We start from the raw sequence: 14,677 nt of genomic DNA on the forward strand, positions 1-14,677 counted from the left end.
TCCCTCTGCCTCCTGGCAGAACAGATCCTAACCCAGCCCAAACAGCAGCAGTTTGTTCTCCAGTATGACAGAGAAAAGGGGGAAATCAAGAGTTCACAGGGGTTACCCACTCCTACGAGTGAGCAACTGTCGACTCAACTCACCCTATTCTGGCGTCAGTGACTTTGAATCTTCCCTACCCTCTCTTCCTTGCCATTGTTTCTTTTGTTCTCCTCTAAGTTCTTCACATCCCTCTTGAATTGTGGTGCCTAAAACACATGCACTAACTCGAACGCACATCTGCACTTGTATGTGCTCTCTCTCTCACACACACACCCACGTGTACACAAACCCACAGTTACACCCTCACAGTTACACTTTCTCACTGCTAATAGCTTCCATACAAGCACCATAATTTTAGCTGAGGAAAAAGTGAACACAAATAGAGTAGGGACCCTCCCCACCCATCAGAAGATCAGATGCGGGGAGAAGAGCCCGAAATCCCAGACTCAAGCTACATGTAAGACTAGAACCAGTAGATTAAGTGTACAGACAGCTTTTCACTGTCCCTTGCTTCAAGTAAACAGTATGAGGCTCAAGTTATTTATGACCCAGGAGATAAAAGAAGAGAATCTGGTCTCAACGCTGGTGGTAGTGCAGAACTAGGCATGGACTAAAGCATCCTTGGTGCTTTCTAAATTCCAGACATTTCTCTAATTACCCAGGACAGACTCGGAAGGTCTGATGGAAAACCTGGATCGTATACTCTGAACACACTCATGGAGGGAATAAAGAGACACAGCACATGCAGATACGATGCGGGCCATGGAACACCAAGCTGTTTAACACAAAAGGTGCTTCATTTGGCTTTATTCAGCAATCCAGCCAGAAGCAGGTTTCTCCAGGAAGCAACAATAGGGGGGATCCCAAACAGAAAGCAGCAGCCCCTAGCTGCTAAGGGTAAGCCCCTAGCTTACCTGGCTAAGGTTGAGTGGCTGCGCTGCACTGGTCCCCCCGCGTTGAGCTCGGTACCCTGTGGGGGTGATACAGCATCCAGATGACTGCCCACTCACTGAAGCCACTGGCTTGGTCTTACTGCTCAGGAGACCTAAAAAAAGGGTCAGCCAGGCCTTAGTAATGAGCAGACATGGGCTCAGTATCACTGAGCTAAACCTCACATGGCACCACATTAATCAGTCCATGTCTATATGAAGTTTGCAAGAGTTGAGGTTGCATGTGTATCTTATTTCCTCAATTATATTTACACCAGAGGAACAAAAACTATATTATCTCTTTTTGTCCTCCTACAGAGCTCCAAGAGGGTCTTCAGAAGGGTCACTTCAGTAAATGGTATCTGATCTCCAGTAAAGTGTTAAGGTACTATTAGAAATATAAACGCAAGTAAGAACAGACCCTGCTCCCAAGAAGCCTAGGGTTTTATGTATGAAGGAATTAAACAAGAACAGAAATGACAATGTGAAACTGAGTAAGATACTGGTAATACTTCGGAACATTAAGGTGTCAAAGGGGTTTAAAGGAAGACAAGATTGTATCTTGTTGGGCATTCACTGTCTCTTGAAATTCGAAGAAACCACCTTGTTGGGCATTCACTGTCTCTTGAAATTCGAAGAAACCACAGCTGAATATAAGCATGATCAGTTTTCAAAATTTTGCTTCCTTCTGTGGCCTCATGAGGAAAACTGGAGCATATATTCAGTGACTGGCGGAGCATCCTATTTACTTTGGACCCAGTACAGGACAGAGCTCCTAGTAATGCTGCTCAGGGATTTTCCAGTGGCTTAGTGGTAAAGAATACGCCTGCCAATGCAGGAGTCCTGGGTTCGATCCCTGGATCGGAAAGATCCCTTGGAAGAGGGAATGGCAACCCACTCCAGTCTTCTTGTCTGGAGAATTCCAAGGACAGAGGAGCCTCGTGGGCTATAGCCCATAGGGTTGCAGAGTCAGACATGACTGAAGCAACTTAACACAGCTTGGCATCAGAAAGGTTTGCCTTGTCTGCAGTGGACAGCTACTTCTGAGGAGAAGAACCACATGTCACCCTCAAACTAGAACCCTGCTTATGTCTCTGGTAGTATTATAATTCACAGTAAAATACTAAGTTATAGAAGTATGGAAGGGATGGCTATATTGATGCCAAAAATTCACAGGCCTCTCTATAAAGAGATTATAAAGTTGCCACTGAAAAAGAGCTGCGTCGACAAGGACTATGTTTTCTGGGCCCCCTCGCTTCTAGGTGGGGCTATGTGATGAGTTTTCACTATTTCTGGGGCTAAAGAAGTTACAACTGTGTGTGCCCGCTCCATACTTCCTTCTGACTGGATACTGAGGGTTCCAAGGCTCTGATCCCTAACTTACTGCAGGCCTACCAACCAGGAGCACTGGGAACTCATGTGAATAAGGAGAAAATTTCTATCATGTTAAGCCAGGAAAACTGGGGTTTATTATTACAGTTTGCATTTCATTACCCAATAACTAAACCAGGAAGCCTAACCCCAGCATCTCACAGAACAAAAAAAGATGGAGGTAATTAGGTTGATAATACAACCCATAAAAGCATCACTGCTATGCCATTGGGTAAGAAAAGATCTAAAATACCTACTGCTTTCCAAAACAGCTTTTGTAATCATTTTTAATATTATCAGTATTCAATATTACCCTATTTGTGGACTGACAAATTTGAATCACCTGTGGCAAAAAAAAAAACCTGCCTGCGAATTCTCCATGCCTCCCATAGCATATGTCTTATCTACCTTCTTCCATCAATGGTGAGTACATTTCGGAGACTCCAAGCTCATTTTTATATTAATCCAAGCAAAATGAACACAAGGAGATAAAAACTGATGGCAAAAAATAATCTCCCATTACAAGGAACTGATTCCTGAATTAGGTAAATTTTAGGAAACTCTGTACCGCTAGTCTGTACCACTGGCACAAGCTGCTGCTGTTGTTTAGTTGCTCAGTCGTGTCCGTCTCTTTGCAACCCTATGGACTTCTGTCCCTGGGATTTCCCAGGCAGAATACTGGAGTGGGTTGCCATTTGCCTCTCCAGGGGATCTTCCTGACCCAGGGACCGAACAGGGATGTGTGTACTAAGGAACACACATTAAAGGAGAATTCAGTTCCAGCTATGACAATACTCACCTGAGGCCTGGGTTGCTACAGTGCAGTCACCAAGCTGAGTTTTCAGTGGAGGCACAATGATGGTGCGGGTGCCAGGGCCATCTCCCACGACTCTGCCAGGCCCCTCCGGAAGGGGCCCACTATTGCCCCGGAGAGCACTCAGGGTCTCAGTGGAGTACGGACTGCTCAAGGAAGAGTCAGAGTCTGGAGAATCATTGACAGTGACGTAACTGATGACATTAGACCTTGCCTTCAGGCCAGAGCTGAGGAGAAGAAAAATACATGAAAATTCAACCTTCTTACAGCAATGTTTCTTTGCTAGTCTCCAGTCCTCTTGTAACAGCAATGATGATAATCATTGTGATAGTAATAATTAACAGTAGTGGCAACAAATTTCTGAATACTTTTTATGCGTCAAGCACTATTCTTACACTCTACATGTATTTCATTGAATCCTCACAACACTTCCATGAAGCAGGTACTCGATCCGCGTTTTGCAGAGAAGGAAACTGAGGCAGAGGGAGATTAAGAAACTTGACTGCAGTCATGCAAGTGGTACGTGGTGAAGACAGGATTCAGACTCAGGACAGAATGACTCCAAAGTACACACTTTTAACAACTATTCTATGTTGCCTCTTAGCCATTCCTATTCACAGTCATTTCAACAGTATTCTTCAAACACCACCTTTTTTCATATCACCCTGCTAGACTATACAGAGAAGGCAGTGGCACCCCACTCCGATACCCTTGCCTGGAAAATCCACGGATGGAGGCGCATGGTAGGCTCCAGTCCATGGGGTCGCTAAGAGTCGGACACGACTGAGTGACTGCACTTTCATGCACTGGAGAAGGAATGGCAACCCACTCCAGTGTTCTTGCCTGGAGAATTCCAGGGACGGGGGAGCCTGGTGGGCTGCTGTCTATGGGGTCACAGAGTCAGACACGACTGAAGCGACTTAGCAGCAGCAGCAACAGCTAGACTATAAGCAGTTCCTTACTGTATCTAACTAAACTTTTCATTATAGGTGTTTTTTAAAAAAGTTTCTTCACAAACTGATCCCTACCTTACTACTTTTACTTTTTCCTTAATTTTAAATAGGCTTTGTTCCAGTCAAAGCAATCCTGCTGGTTATATAATTTTTGTCATTATTATGTTCCTCAGTGGAAAATTTACTTTTTTCTTCCCCAAATCAGTTCAATGATCACTCTCAAAACTTAGTTATCACCTCTTCTATATGCCAAACACCAAAAACCCAATGAAAAAGAACACAGAACAATCAAGGCAACTGACTATGCTCAGACCAAGAGAGGTGTGTATCACAGTCCTTGAATGTATCCACTCTCTCTTAGTTCACTGCTCAATTAAACTTGGATTAAGGTGTTAGGATAAAAGGAAACAATCTGGTACTTAAATTCTTAAGCTGAATGATCATGTAGCAGTAGGGGGAAAGAAGGCAGCCCTACTTAAACTCTACCTCTTCCAAAGAGGTCTGTTTACATAAAAAACTACATGAATTTCAAATAATCTCATATCTTCCAACTTGTTCCAATCAACTGTTGTTTATATGCTTCTGTTACAGTATCTGTTTTCAGACTCTGAAGTTCCTTAAAAGCAGGGGATCATGTCTATAGTATATAATGTGCATTCTAAGCCAGAGTAGCCTGAGTAACCATCAAATGTATCTGAACGAATGACTTAACTGATGAACGTAAGTAATATTAAAGAAAACCTGACAATGTTCAGTGATGGAAACTTCAGTGTTCTGGCCCACTCACAAAAGGCCATGCTTCCAAAATAGCCCTTTTCAGTCATTCCTTTCACAGCCACTATTCTGAAGCCAATAGACTAAGACCAAGAGTAGGAGCCACAGAGCCAGGGAAACTTTCACCTGTCTTACCTATTGGGTTTGTATTTGTTGTCCTCTTCCTCATCAGTGTCGCTGCGGATGGTGATGACACTCACAGCAGGGCTGGGAGTATCTGGAATGATGATTGGCTGATGCTGATCCTGAACAGGAACTAGGGAATTATAAGAAGATGTGGTACGGAGGGGGCTGCTCCCAACCAGAGAGTAGACTTGAGACGGCAGAACATCCAGAGAGGACCTGCAACAAAAAGTCATAAGAAAGCTCATTCAGGCTTGGTCCCCCAAACTATAATAGATAACTTACCCCCAGAACTCTTTGATTTCTTTTTACCAAATCATTAAGCCAATATATTTAACTATAAAAGTTATAAACTAACTGCTCTAGCCAGAGTTTCCAGGGGCAAGAACACCAAAATTAGAATACAGATTTTATTTTTGTATGCCTTTTTACCCTGTGGTTAAATTTCACTGTGTAAAGTGGGCAAAAAAATAAAACATCAGCCAAAATCAGGCTGGATTCAAAGTAGCAGCAGAAAGAAATGATTAGTGTAACCAGGACACCTCTGTTCTGTGTGCATGCCCAAAGGTTAGCTCTTTTCAATTTGGCAGCTTCTTGCTGCTTCATACCAAAAGTGTCTATACTCCACACTCTAAATGCCAGGCAACATCTCTCTCAAACTGGCAGTTTAACTATCAGCCCTAACAGAGACTTACTTAGAAGAGACTGGAGCAGACTGTTTATTCTTCTTTGAAGGAAGGGAACTGGATTGTTGTTGTCTGACAACATGGGCAACGCCAACATTAAGGGGCTGAGCAGTGGCCAATGTCACGTGGTTCGTCAGCAAGGATGGCTGCTGCATGATAGTGCTGTACTGGTTGCCATGAGAGTGGGCATTCCTGTATCAACAGAAAGAGAAGCGTGAATGCCGAAAACGCTCAGAAATTAGGACCACATAGGTACAAAAAGCAATGAAAACAACCAAATAAATATTTTTTATTTAAGGCTGGGCATCTGGATTATAAAGCTTTGGGGGCTTTCACTGTATGGTTTCTAATTGTAGAAGACTTCCTTTAAATCTGAAGAAATCAACTCCTGAACTTAGAACCTATTGTTTCCCTGTATTCGAAGTTTTCTTGTAACTCCATCTCCTAGCCTGATATGGATTCTTTTCTTCAAGGATTTCACAGAGATAAATCTTTCCCTTATTTTCTTCCTGTCTCACCAAATCTTCAAGAGCCCCTTCCCTAAGGGATCTGCCCTTGTAAATCTCCCAGAGAGGAACACAGGGCACTTGCCTCCAGTCTGTGAGCTGCTGGCCGCTGCCCATGGCCTCTGGGATCACTGCAGTGGGCTGGACAGAGTTGTGTAGAGCTACCCCAGGCAACTGTTGCCAAGTGGAAGGCAGGAGAATTTGTTGGGTTCCTCCAGGCCAAGCCTGCTGTAAGGAAACACACACAAAAAGATCCAGACTTGACTCATTCTTGGCTTTTTATTTTTGTTTTTTTTTTAGATGAAAGAAAAATTCATATCTTAAAAGAAGTTCCTTGTAGATTGTTAACTTGCAGAGATTAAAAAAGGAAGGTCAGAGGGGCTCAAGGTTACAAGTCTCATACACAGGGAAAAAGAATGCATTGCTTTCTCTTAGCCACCTGACCACCAGGGTATTAAAGAAAGGCAGATCCCTGTGGTTAAGAGTTTCTACTGCACTGCAGAGTACAGAGGTAAGCTCCTGTTAAATGCTGAAGTAATATTTTTGCAAAGGGTCTAAAAATGTCCCTAGAAAGAATTAAGACAACTCCCTTGAGATTAAAAATAAGAATTTAAAAATGTGAGTGCCAATCAGATAAAAGACATCAGGTCAATTCGACCCATAAAACAAAGAGAAGAATTGTTCCTTTTTAAAAGTGTAGTACTCGGAAAATGGAGCCAGATGTGGATGACCAAAGGCCAAAATCCTTTGGCAAACAAGCTTATGCCAGCAAGAGAAAACTAACATTATTTATAGTCATGTGATAGAATTTTTTAAAGGCAATAAAAAAATATTTAAGAAATAGATGGAGTGTACCATATTTTGTTTTTAGTAGTTTCCTAAAATATGTGTAATTTGTAAGAACATAACTTGACATAAAAACTAATCACTGAAACAAAATACATTATTTGTAGTTTTTAACAAGCCATGCCACTTGCAATAGATATCAACAAATATGTTTTCTGTACTTCTTATGAAAATTGTGGCATTTCCTTTAAAAAAAGGGAACAGATTTAAAGTCTGCTGTTTAAAACCTGAATTCTACAGTACAATCACCTACAATGTCTGAGTACATATTGTTCTGTTTCTTGAATTTCAAACTGCAAGGCCATCAACACACTTGTTTTAAAAATATTTCTGCAAGTAACAGATCCACTTGTTACAAATACCGGTTCCAAACAAGAAGCCTTCAAATTAGAGAAACTGCAAACATGTCTGCTACCATAAGCAGAATTCAAAACAAAACAAAACAGAAAATAAGAGAAGTATGTTAAGTCACACCATGCGTCTTTCCATAAGCCAACACCTGCACAAGACAAAGCATGTAGTTTAATACAGAGCAAGAAGTAACATTTCAACGTGAGGCAGAAATCTGGCGTTCCAAGCGACGAACTGTTTTGACAGAGGAAGAGCAAAAATATGCAAAGCTTAGCAAATGACTAGTGCAAACTTAAGAGAAGCAGCAAAGGAGAAATGTCAACTACCATTCCCAACCTCAAAACTATAGGTGTGCAAGTTAAAACCAGTGGCTTGGATCACTCCAAGCTGGAAATTTATCTGACTCCCTTATACTCAGCATTTATGTTTATGATGGAATTATTTTGGCGGTGACAGACTTTTAAACTGGAAACCAAACAAACCCCAGCAACCAAAATATGTATTCTAAAAGTGTTTTCACTCACATGAGTCCTTGAGAAACAACAAAAGAAATTTAAAGCCACTTTGAAAGATGGGGAAGTATCAGGATTCAACAGTATCAAATAGGTTTTCAAATGCTTATCTGATTTTAATTTTTAAATAACAAATGCTGGACGTCAAATAAATAATTCTAACCACCCCCCAAAACCAAAACACATCCAAAAATCACTGTTAGTGTTCCAAATGTTGAAATATACCTCAAAGTTCTGTTTGTTTTCTAATTTCTAAGACCCATACTACTACATTTGATGCTGTATTTAATAATTTTTCTCCATGACTTTTGATAACAAAGATATTATTCTTAAAGTTTTTCAATCATATTTTCACCTTGGTATAAAGACCTATTCGTAAAATCATTTATTTACCTATAAATGAGTTCACTTTTGATTTCAACCAACAAATGAAATATGATCTAAAAAGGCTCTAAAGGGAACATGTTTAAATGGAAGCTATAAGCTGCCAATGATCATGAGTGGCAAAGAGTTATCTTCATAGGTTCATGGAGGGAAAGTTAATACCAACTGGTGAATAAATTAAGAGAATCTTAAACATTTCTACATGCACAAAACGTTTAGAAGCTTGAAACAGTAGGTAAAGGAAGGAAGCTAACTTGCCAAAGAGTTCAAATTTTGGCCATCCAGGTACCTGTAGCAGAGCCAAACTAAAGGCCACCTCCTTCATTCTTAAGGTTCAGAAGATAAAAGACAGGGCAGAGAACAGATGGCAGTGCTGAAGCTCTTCTGAGGCTACACCAAGAGCTTTCATCACATTAGGCTGGCAAAGAAGAACCAAAGGATCTGACTCTTTCAGAGTCACACTGAACACCAGAGTCAAACAGTGAGTGCTTCAGCAAATGTCAGGAAGGAAAACAATGAGACATTAAAGATGTAGCAAGAACACAGCCACAAGATGGCACATGCTTCCATGCCCTCTGCAAAGACTAAGTTAAAAAAATCTTTTTTGAAAAATGAGAAAACCAGAAGAAAAACAGAACAAAAACAAACAGGAAAAAATTAAAAATAAGAAAGAAACCAAAGAAACTCCGTTAGTAACACAATCAAGTGAGGGGAATTACCAGTACAGCGGCAGTCTGTTCAACCAGCGCCGGCCGGCCGGCTGCGCAGCTCAGAGTAAAGGGCACCGCATACTGCGGTGTGATGGTGGCTACTTGAGGGTGAAGAGTTGCTACCATTAGTGGTGTACAGCTTCCCTGAAATGTAGATTAGGCAGGTGAGTGAAACAAACACCGAGGCAGGTTATCTGGATTCAGAAGGGTTTTCAATCCCCCCCCAAGTTATTACCAACAAAATGCAGTAGTTTCACATCACTTAAAATTCATGTACCAAACACAACTTTCCCCTCCAACTTCGCACAGCATTGGCCAACTAGGTCAAATGTCAATGGCCTAAAGCAAAAAAAATATATAGGAATCCTTCTTGGACCAGATTCAGAGGATCGGGAAACTGAGTTACTAAAAAACTCAGTTAACAGCATGTATTAAGACTTCCTCTTCCTCCTGCTCACAAAATGAGGGTTTTGGATTTCAGGATTTGCTATATGGCGTGGACCACAAACATTTACATACAGAATTTAAAATACAGTATCTGTTGTTTATAGGAATATTTCATGAGTTTCTTGATCACCTTAGTTGCATTTTGCATGGCAGGTATAAAGTTTTAAAACTTTCTACAGCCTAGTTAAACACAAGGAATGAAGGGATGTATTACTTGAAGAGATATCCTGATATGATCCAACCTCTCAACTATGATGAAATTCTCAAAGAGTAAAGGGGACACAGAGCAAAAGGGAAACCTTTTACTTTTAGAATTCAAGTGTTGTTACATGTTGTACTTTAAGAGCATCTAGATAAAAGATTAACTTCATCCTACAAAATTCAATTACTCAGGGGACAGTTTCTCAAAGTCTGGCTATTTAAGTCTCCAAGTCTAAGGAAGACAACGGCAGAGCTGCAACAGCATTAGGAATGAGTATATCACTCCATTACAGATGTTCCAGTTTAAGTCCACTGAATACGACCAAGAAAGATCTTATGGTCAAAGCAGATTTCATTTTCTAGGACCAAATATCTGATTCTCAACAGTGCTTCGGAGAACTTCAGCACTACTGAGTGTCCAGGCTGCTCTGGCCCTTACCTGCGTGAGGACCCCTGACTGTATCTGCAGTGGCTGAGCAGCTGGTGCCTGGGGGACAATTGGCACTGCATTATCCATCCTCACAGGGAATCCAGAGTGTTTTGTTGTTGCTTGTAGTCCAGCTGTAAAAAGCAACATCACAGTTATATTGCTTTGCTAGGTGTGGGGGGTACTACCTGTTTGGGGGCTTTTTGGTTTTTAGCTTTTCAGTTCAAATAATCACCACCCAGGTTTTTGTTCTAGACACTTCAAACAAAGGAGTTTCACCAAAGTCTGAGAAGTTAAGTAAAGGGTGACTTGGTTCCCTTCAGGTTAGATCAATAGAAAGATGCTTGATAGGGGGAGGGCTACTTTCAGGAAATTCTAAATTTTTTTTTTATCCAACAAAGCTTAAAACATTACACTCATTCCACTCCCATTAACAGTAGAGGCAAAAATAAACAACTCTGCTTAGTAAGTTACATTCACCTTTTAATCCATTAAAGACAGAAAAACACTTGAGCATTTAAAAAAATATAATCTATTAAAAGCAAAGACTTCATAACTTTTGGTTAGATAAGGAACATTATAAAAAGCTCAATAATTTATTATCTCAGTCATCTTTTTGTTTAGAATATTTTAAGGGGATGTTTTTACTCAACTCCTCAAAAATATATTACCTAGGTCACAAATTAGTCATATATTTTATCCTTAACCAGTATGTGAACTGAAGGAATTATACCTAGGATAAAAGTATTTTAAAAGTAGACATTGTGGTTTACAGAAATACTTTTCACTACTTATTTTAGAAATCTGCTCTCATCACTAACAGCTTTCTAAGACTCTTTGGTAGTTAATGGAAAGCTAAGAAAATTAAGAACTTTTTGTTGCCTTTAAAACAATGACCATATCTCATTACTGTTTTACTCATTATCCTCTGGGCACACATGCTGAAGAAATGTTTTCTACAAATCAGGAGTATCTCATTCTGGGGAAAAAGGAGGCTCAAGATCGTTCCACCTTTTGCTAAGACTTGAGAAAAGAACCTTCAAAGCTTTCTTTTAAACCTATCCTGTCAAAGCTTTCTATGTAGAGAATTTAAGTTTCTATTATGTCTCTAATTCACTAAAGCTTGCATTTTTGTTAAAAGAGACGATATAGCCATTTTAATTAGAATACTCTTGTCAGTGACACTTTCTGGGCTATCACCAACTAGTTTCTCTGAAACTTACTATGCAGGTATCAAATGAGCACAACTCATACACTCTAATATGTTGCTTCTGGCAATTTTCCATTTCGTAGTTCAAGTAACTTAGTAACTAACTGTCATACAGGAAAACATAATCCAGAAATGTACAAAGTAAAAGAGACTAGTAAAATAAGAATTATAGAATACTCTAATAATAACTTTTAAAAAAGTGCTACTTACATAAAAATAAAAGGGAACAAATCCAGGTATCCAGATTTAAAAAAATACCAGTCATTCCTCCTAAGGCAATGCTATTTAATTAGAAAGCTGCTGCTGCTAAGTCACATCAGTCGTGTCCGACTCTGTGCGATCCCATAGACAGAAGCCCACCAGGCTCCTCTGTCCCTGGGATTCTCCAGGCAAAAACACTGGAGTGGGTTCCCATTTCCTTCTCCAGTGCATGAAAGTGAGAAGTGAAAGTGAAGTTGCTCAGTCGTGCCCGACTCTTGGCGGCCCCATGGACTGTAGCCTACCAGGCTCCTCCGTCCATGGGATTTTCCAGGCAAGAGAACTGGAGTGGGGTGCCATTGCCTTCTCCGAATTAGAAAGCTAGGTAACATCAAAATTCTTGTCTATATCCCCATGGCTTAGCCACATTATTATATTATTATAATAGCCTACAAATTGTTAGGAACTGAGGAGACAAAATTTAGAAAGAAATGTTCACTATAGAAGCTTATCTTTGTCTCCTAGGATGATGAAATAAAAGAGGACAAATTACAGAATAATAGTTGCCACTGAGCAAAATGTATATCTATTTTGGTCAACTAGAATACTACAGAAAGCAGTATTTATATACCGACCCACAAATGTGACTCTAAGTATTAGATTGCTACAGTAATTTAGGCTAAGCCACAGCAGTCAAAAGATAGTTTAAAACTAGCTTTTCCAGGGAAGCCCCAAGTGGAAACAAAGAATTAACCAAAGGCAGCACTTTGGGAAGGCTCTCCCTGGGCCCTGAACTAAAAGTATTAAAGTTTTATTTTTGTTTTTGAACACAGCCCTTTAAATTAAAACAAAAAACCATGAAAGTATGGAAAGAAGAGTAAAACTATCTAATGATGAGGGTCTACTCTCCTCTAAGTATAGGCATCTTATAAAAGAGACGATGGTGAAACAGAAGACGGCAAACCTGTCCTAGAAGACTGTTGGGCAGAAACCAGCATATGGCTACGGCTGGCAAATCAACTGACAACTCTTTACCACTATTTGAGTTTAAATACTGAAAGGCAGTAAAGAATAACACCATATATAAACTATGGGCCTCACTGCCTGGGTTCAAACTGTGGTTCTACCACTAACCAGTCATAAAAAAACTGGGCAGATGAGGGAATCATGATCAATTTTTTCATCTACAAACTGGGGATAATGACATTACCCACTTCCAAAGGTTGGTTGTGAGGATGAATTAATACATGTAAAAGCACTTAGAACATTATCTGAGTAATACATATCAGTTTTCAACACTGTCATCACTTTATTCTAAAACTCCCTTTCCTCTGGAAATTTTAAAATTTGCTCTATCTAGCTCCTCAGGTTATTTAGGCTTCCTATATACGGAAACTCCAGTACTTTGGCTACCTCATGCGAAGAGTTGACTCATTAGAAAAGACTCTGATGCTGGGAGGGATTGGGGGCAAGAGGAGAAGGGGACGACAGAGGATGAGATGGCTGGATGGCATCACCAACTCAATGGACGTTGAGTCTCAGTGAACTCCGGGAGTTGGTGATGGACAGGGAGGCCTGGCGTGCTGCGATTCATGGGGTCGCAAAGAGTCGGACACGACTGAGCTACTGATCTGATCTGATATACGAAAAAATTTTCTAAAGCTATACTTACCTAATTATACCAAAACCAGTTAAACCACTTTTCCCTTCTACCTCTTCTGTTTACATTTTTCTTTGTTAAAAGAACTAAAAGTTCTTCTGCCTCATCTCTTAAATCATCTGAGAAGCAGCAGAAAACTTCAGAGTCCCACATCTGAAAATTGTTACAATGAAACTCACTTTGGAAAAGGTGATGGGGAAGGAGATGGCTATTTGCTAAGTAGAAGAATCACTCAACATATGATAACCCAAAGTACAGAATTTACTATGAAGCACACGCAAAAAATAATTAGGTAAATTAGGCTAAATTTGCATTTACGGATTTTGAATCTGCTCCTCCGCTCTCCCTGTGGTTTCTCCCTGGTTTACATCGCTATCGCTCTCCTGTCCTCCCGGTAATCTCTCAGTCTCCCCTAGCCCCTCTTTGCCTTCTGCTTGCTCCGACTCTGTCAGAAACCAAACAAAGAAGAGAGTCACAGTCAATAAGTAACTGAAGTAAAAAGATAAAAATGCTAACTGCTTCTATGTGAATTTCTATGAGTAGCCTGAATCCAGGTTTATTCCCAGAGGACACTGACACTGACTTTCTAATGGGAAAGTCAAGATGTTGTCAGAATATATCCTTAAAATAATTTAACTTTTTAAATTATTTTTTAAATGGTTCATGAGATCAATGAACACTGAACAACAATGAGAAAATGAGCAAGGATGGAAATGTGAAAATCAAAATCTTATTGTAACACATCGGTGAGAGCTCCCTTCTTCAGCTACTCTGTTCCTGTTGATAGGCGTTTGTAGGAACAACATAATTTATAAGCTGAAGCAGATAATCTTAATAATGCCTTCCTCACACAAATACCTCAGCTTGTAGAATTTTTCAGTTCAATAATGATCTTTATTTCTGAATATAACTTAAGAGATTCCTATATTTTTAAACATGAGTTTTACATTTTTGAATGAAATTACTTTTTCATTTGGAATACTAATTTTATAATGGAATGATAGAGGAAATATGATTCAGTATACAGCAGTTCTGTTTCAAACAACTTTTTTCAAGATGTATATACTCTGCACATTGAGAAATACATGTTTATGCCAGATACAGGACATTGGTACAAGGTCTCAATGTACAAGAAAACTAGTATTGGGCAATTCAAATATGCAATGCTATGCTAAGCCACTTCAGTCGTGTCCGACTCTGTGCGACCCCATAGACAACAGCCCACCAGGCTCCACTGTCCCTGGGATTCTCCAGGCAAGAACACTGGAGTGGGTTGCCATTTCCTTCTCCAATGCATGAAAGTGAAAAGTGAAAGTGAAGTCGCTCAGTCGTGTCCGACTCTTAGCGACCCCATGGACTGCAGCCCACCAGGCTCCTCCATCCATGGGATTTTCTGGGCAAGAGTACTGGAGTGGGGTGCCATTGCCTTCTATGCAATTCAAATAAGTAAACAGTAATTGAACTCCTACGTGTCAGAGAGTATCATAATTAGACAAGTAACCAGTGTAAAAAAGGTCAGCCTTCTTCAGTTAT

General features: G+C 40.1%; 1 protein-coding gene across 2 annotated transcripts in view; it reads right to left on the reverse strand.

Annotated features, from left to right (window-relative positions):
* The window catches only part of HIPK1 (homeodomain interacting protein kinase 1), a 54,037-nt gene that overhangs the window by 4,888 nt on the left and 34,472 nt on the right, over positions 1 to 14,677 (reverse strand). For both annotated transcript variants that reach the window (XM_061410535.1, XM_061410534.1), the window contains 7 exons: positions 10,089 to 10,210; positions 9,011 to 9,145; positions 6,284 to 6,426; positions 5,702 to 5,884; positions 5,019 to 5,225; positions 3,142 to 3,383; positions 957 to 1,087 (listed from right to left, as the gene is read on the reverse strand). In XM_061410535.1, coding sequence (XP_061266519.1) covers positions 957 to 1,087; positions 3,142 to 3,383; positions 5,019 to 5,225; positions 5,702 to 5,884; positions 6,284 to 6,426; positions 9,011 to 9,145; positions 10,089 to 10,210 — 1,163 coding nt within the window. The remainder of the gene's footprint in view (positions 1 to 956; positions 1,088 to 3,141; positions 3,384 to 5,018; positions 5,226 to 5,701; positions 5,885 to 6,283; positions 6,427 to 9,010; positions 9,146 to 10,088; positions 10,211 to 14,677) is intronic.

This window comes from Bos javanicus, chromosome 3, assembly GCF_032452875.1.
Source record: "Bos javanicus breed banteng chromosome 3, ARS-OSU_banteng_1.0, whole genome shotgun sequence".
Taxonomy (NCBI): domain Eukaryota; kingdom Metazoa; phylum Chordata; class Mammalia; order Artiodactyla; family Bovidae; genus Bos; species Bos javanicus.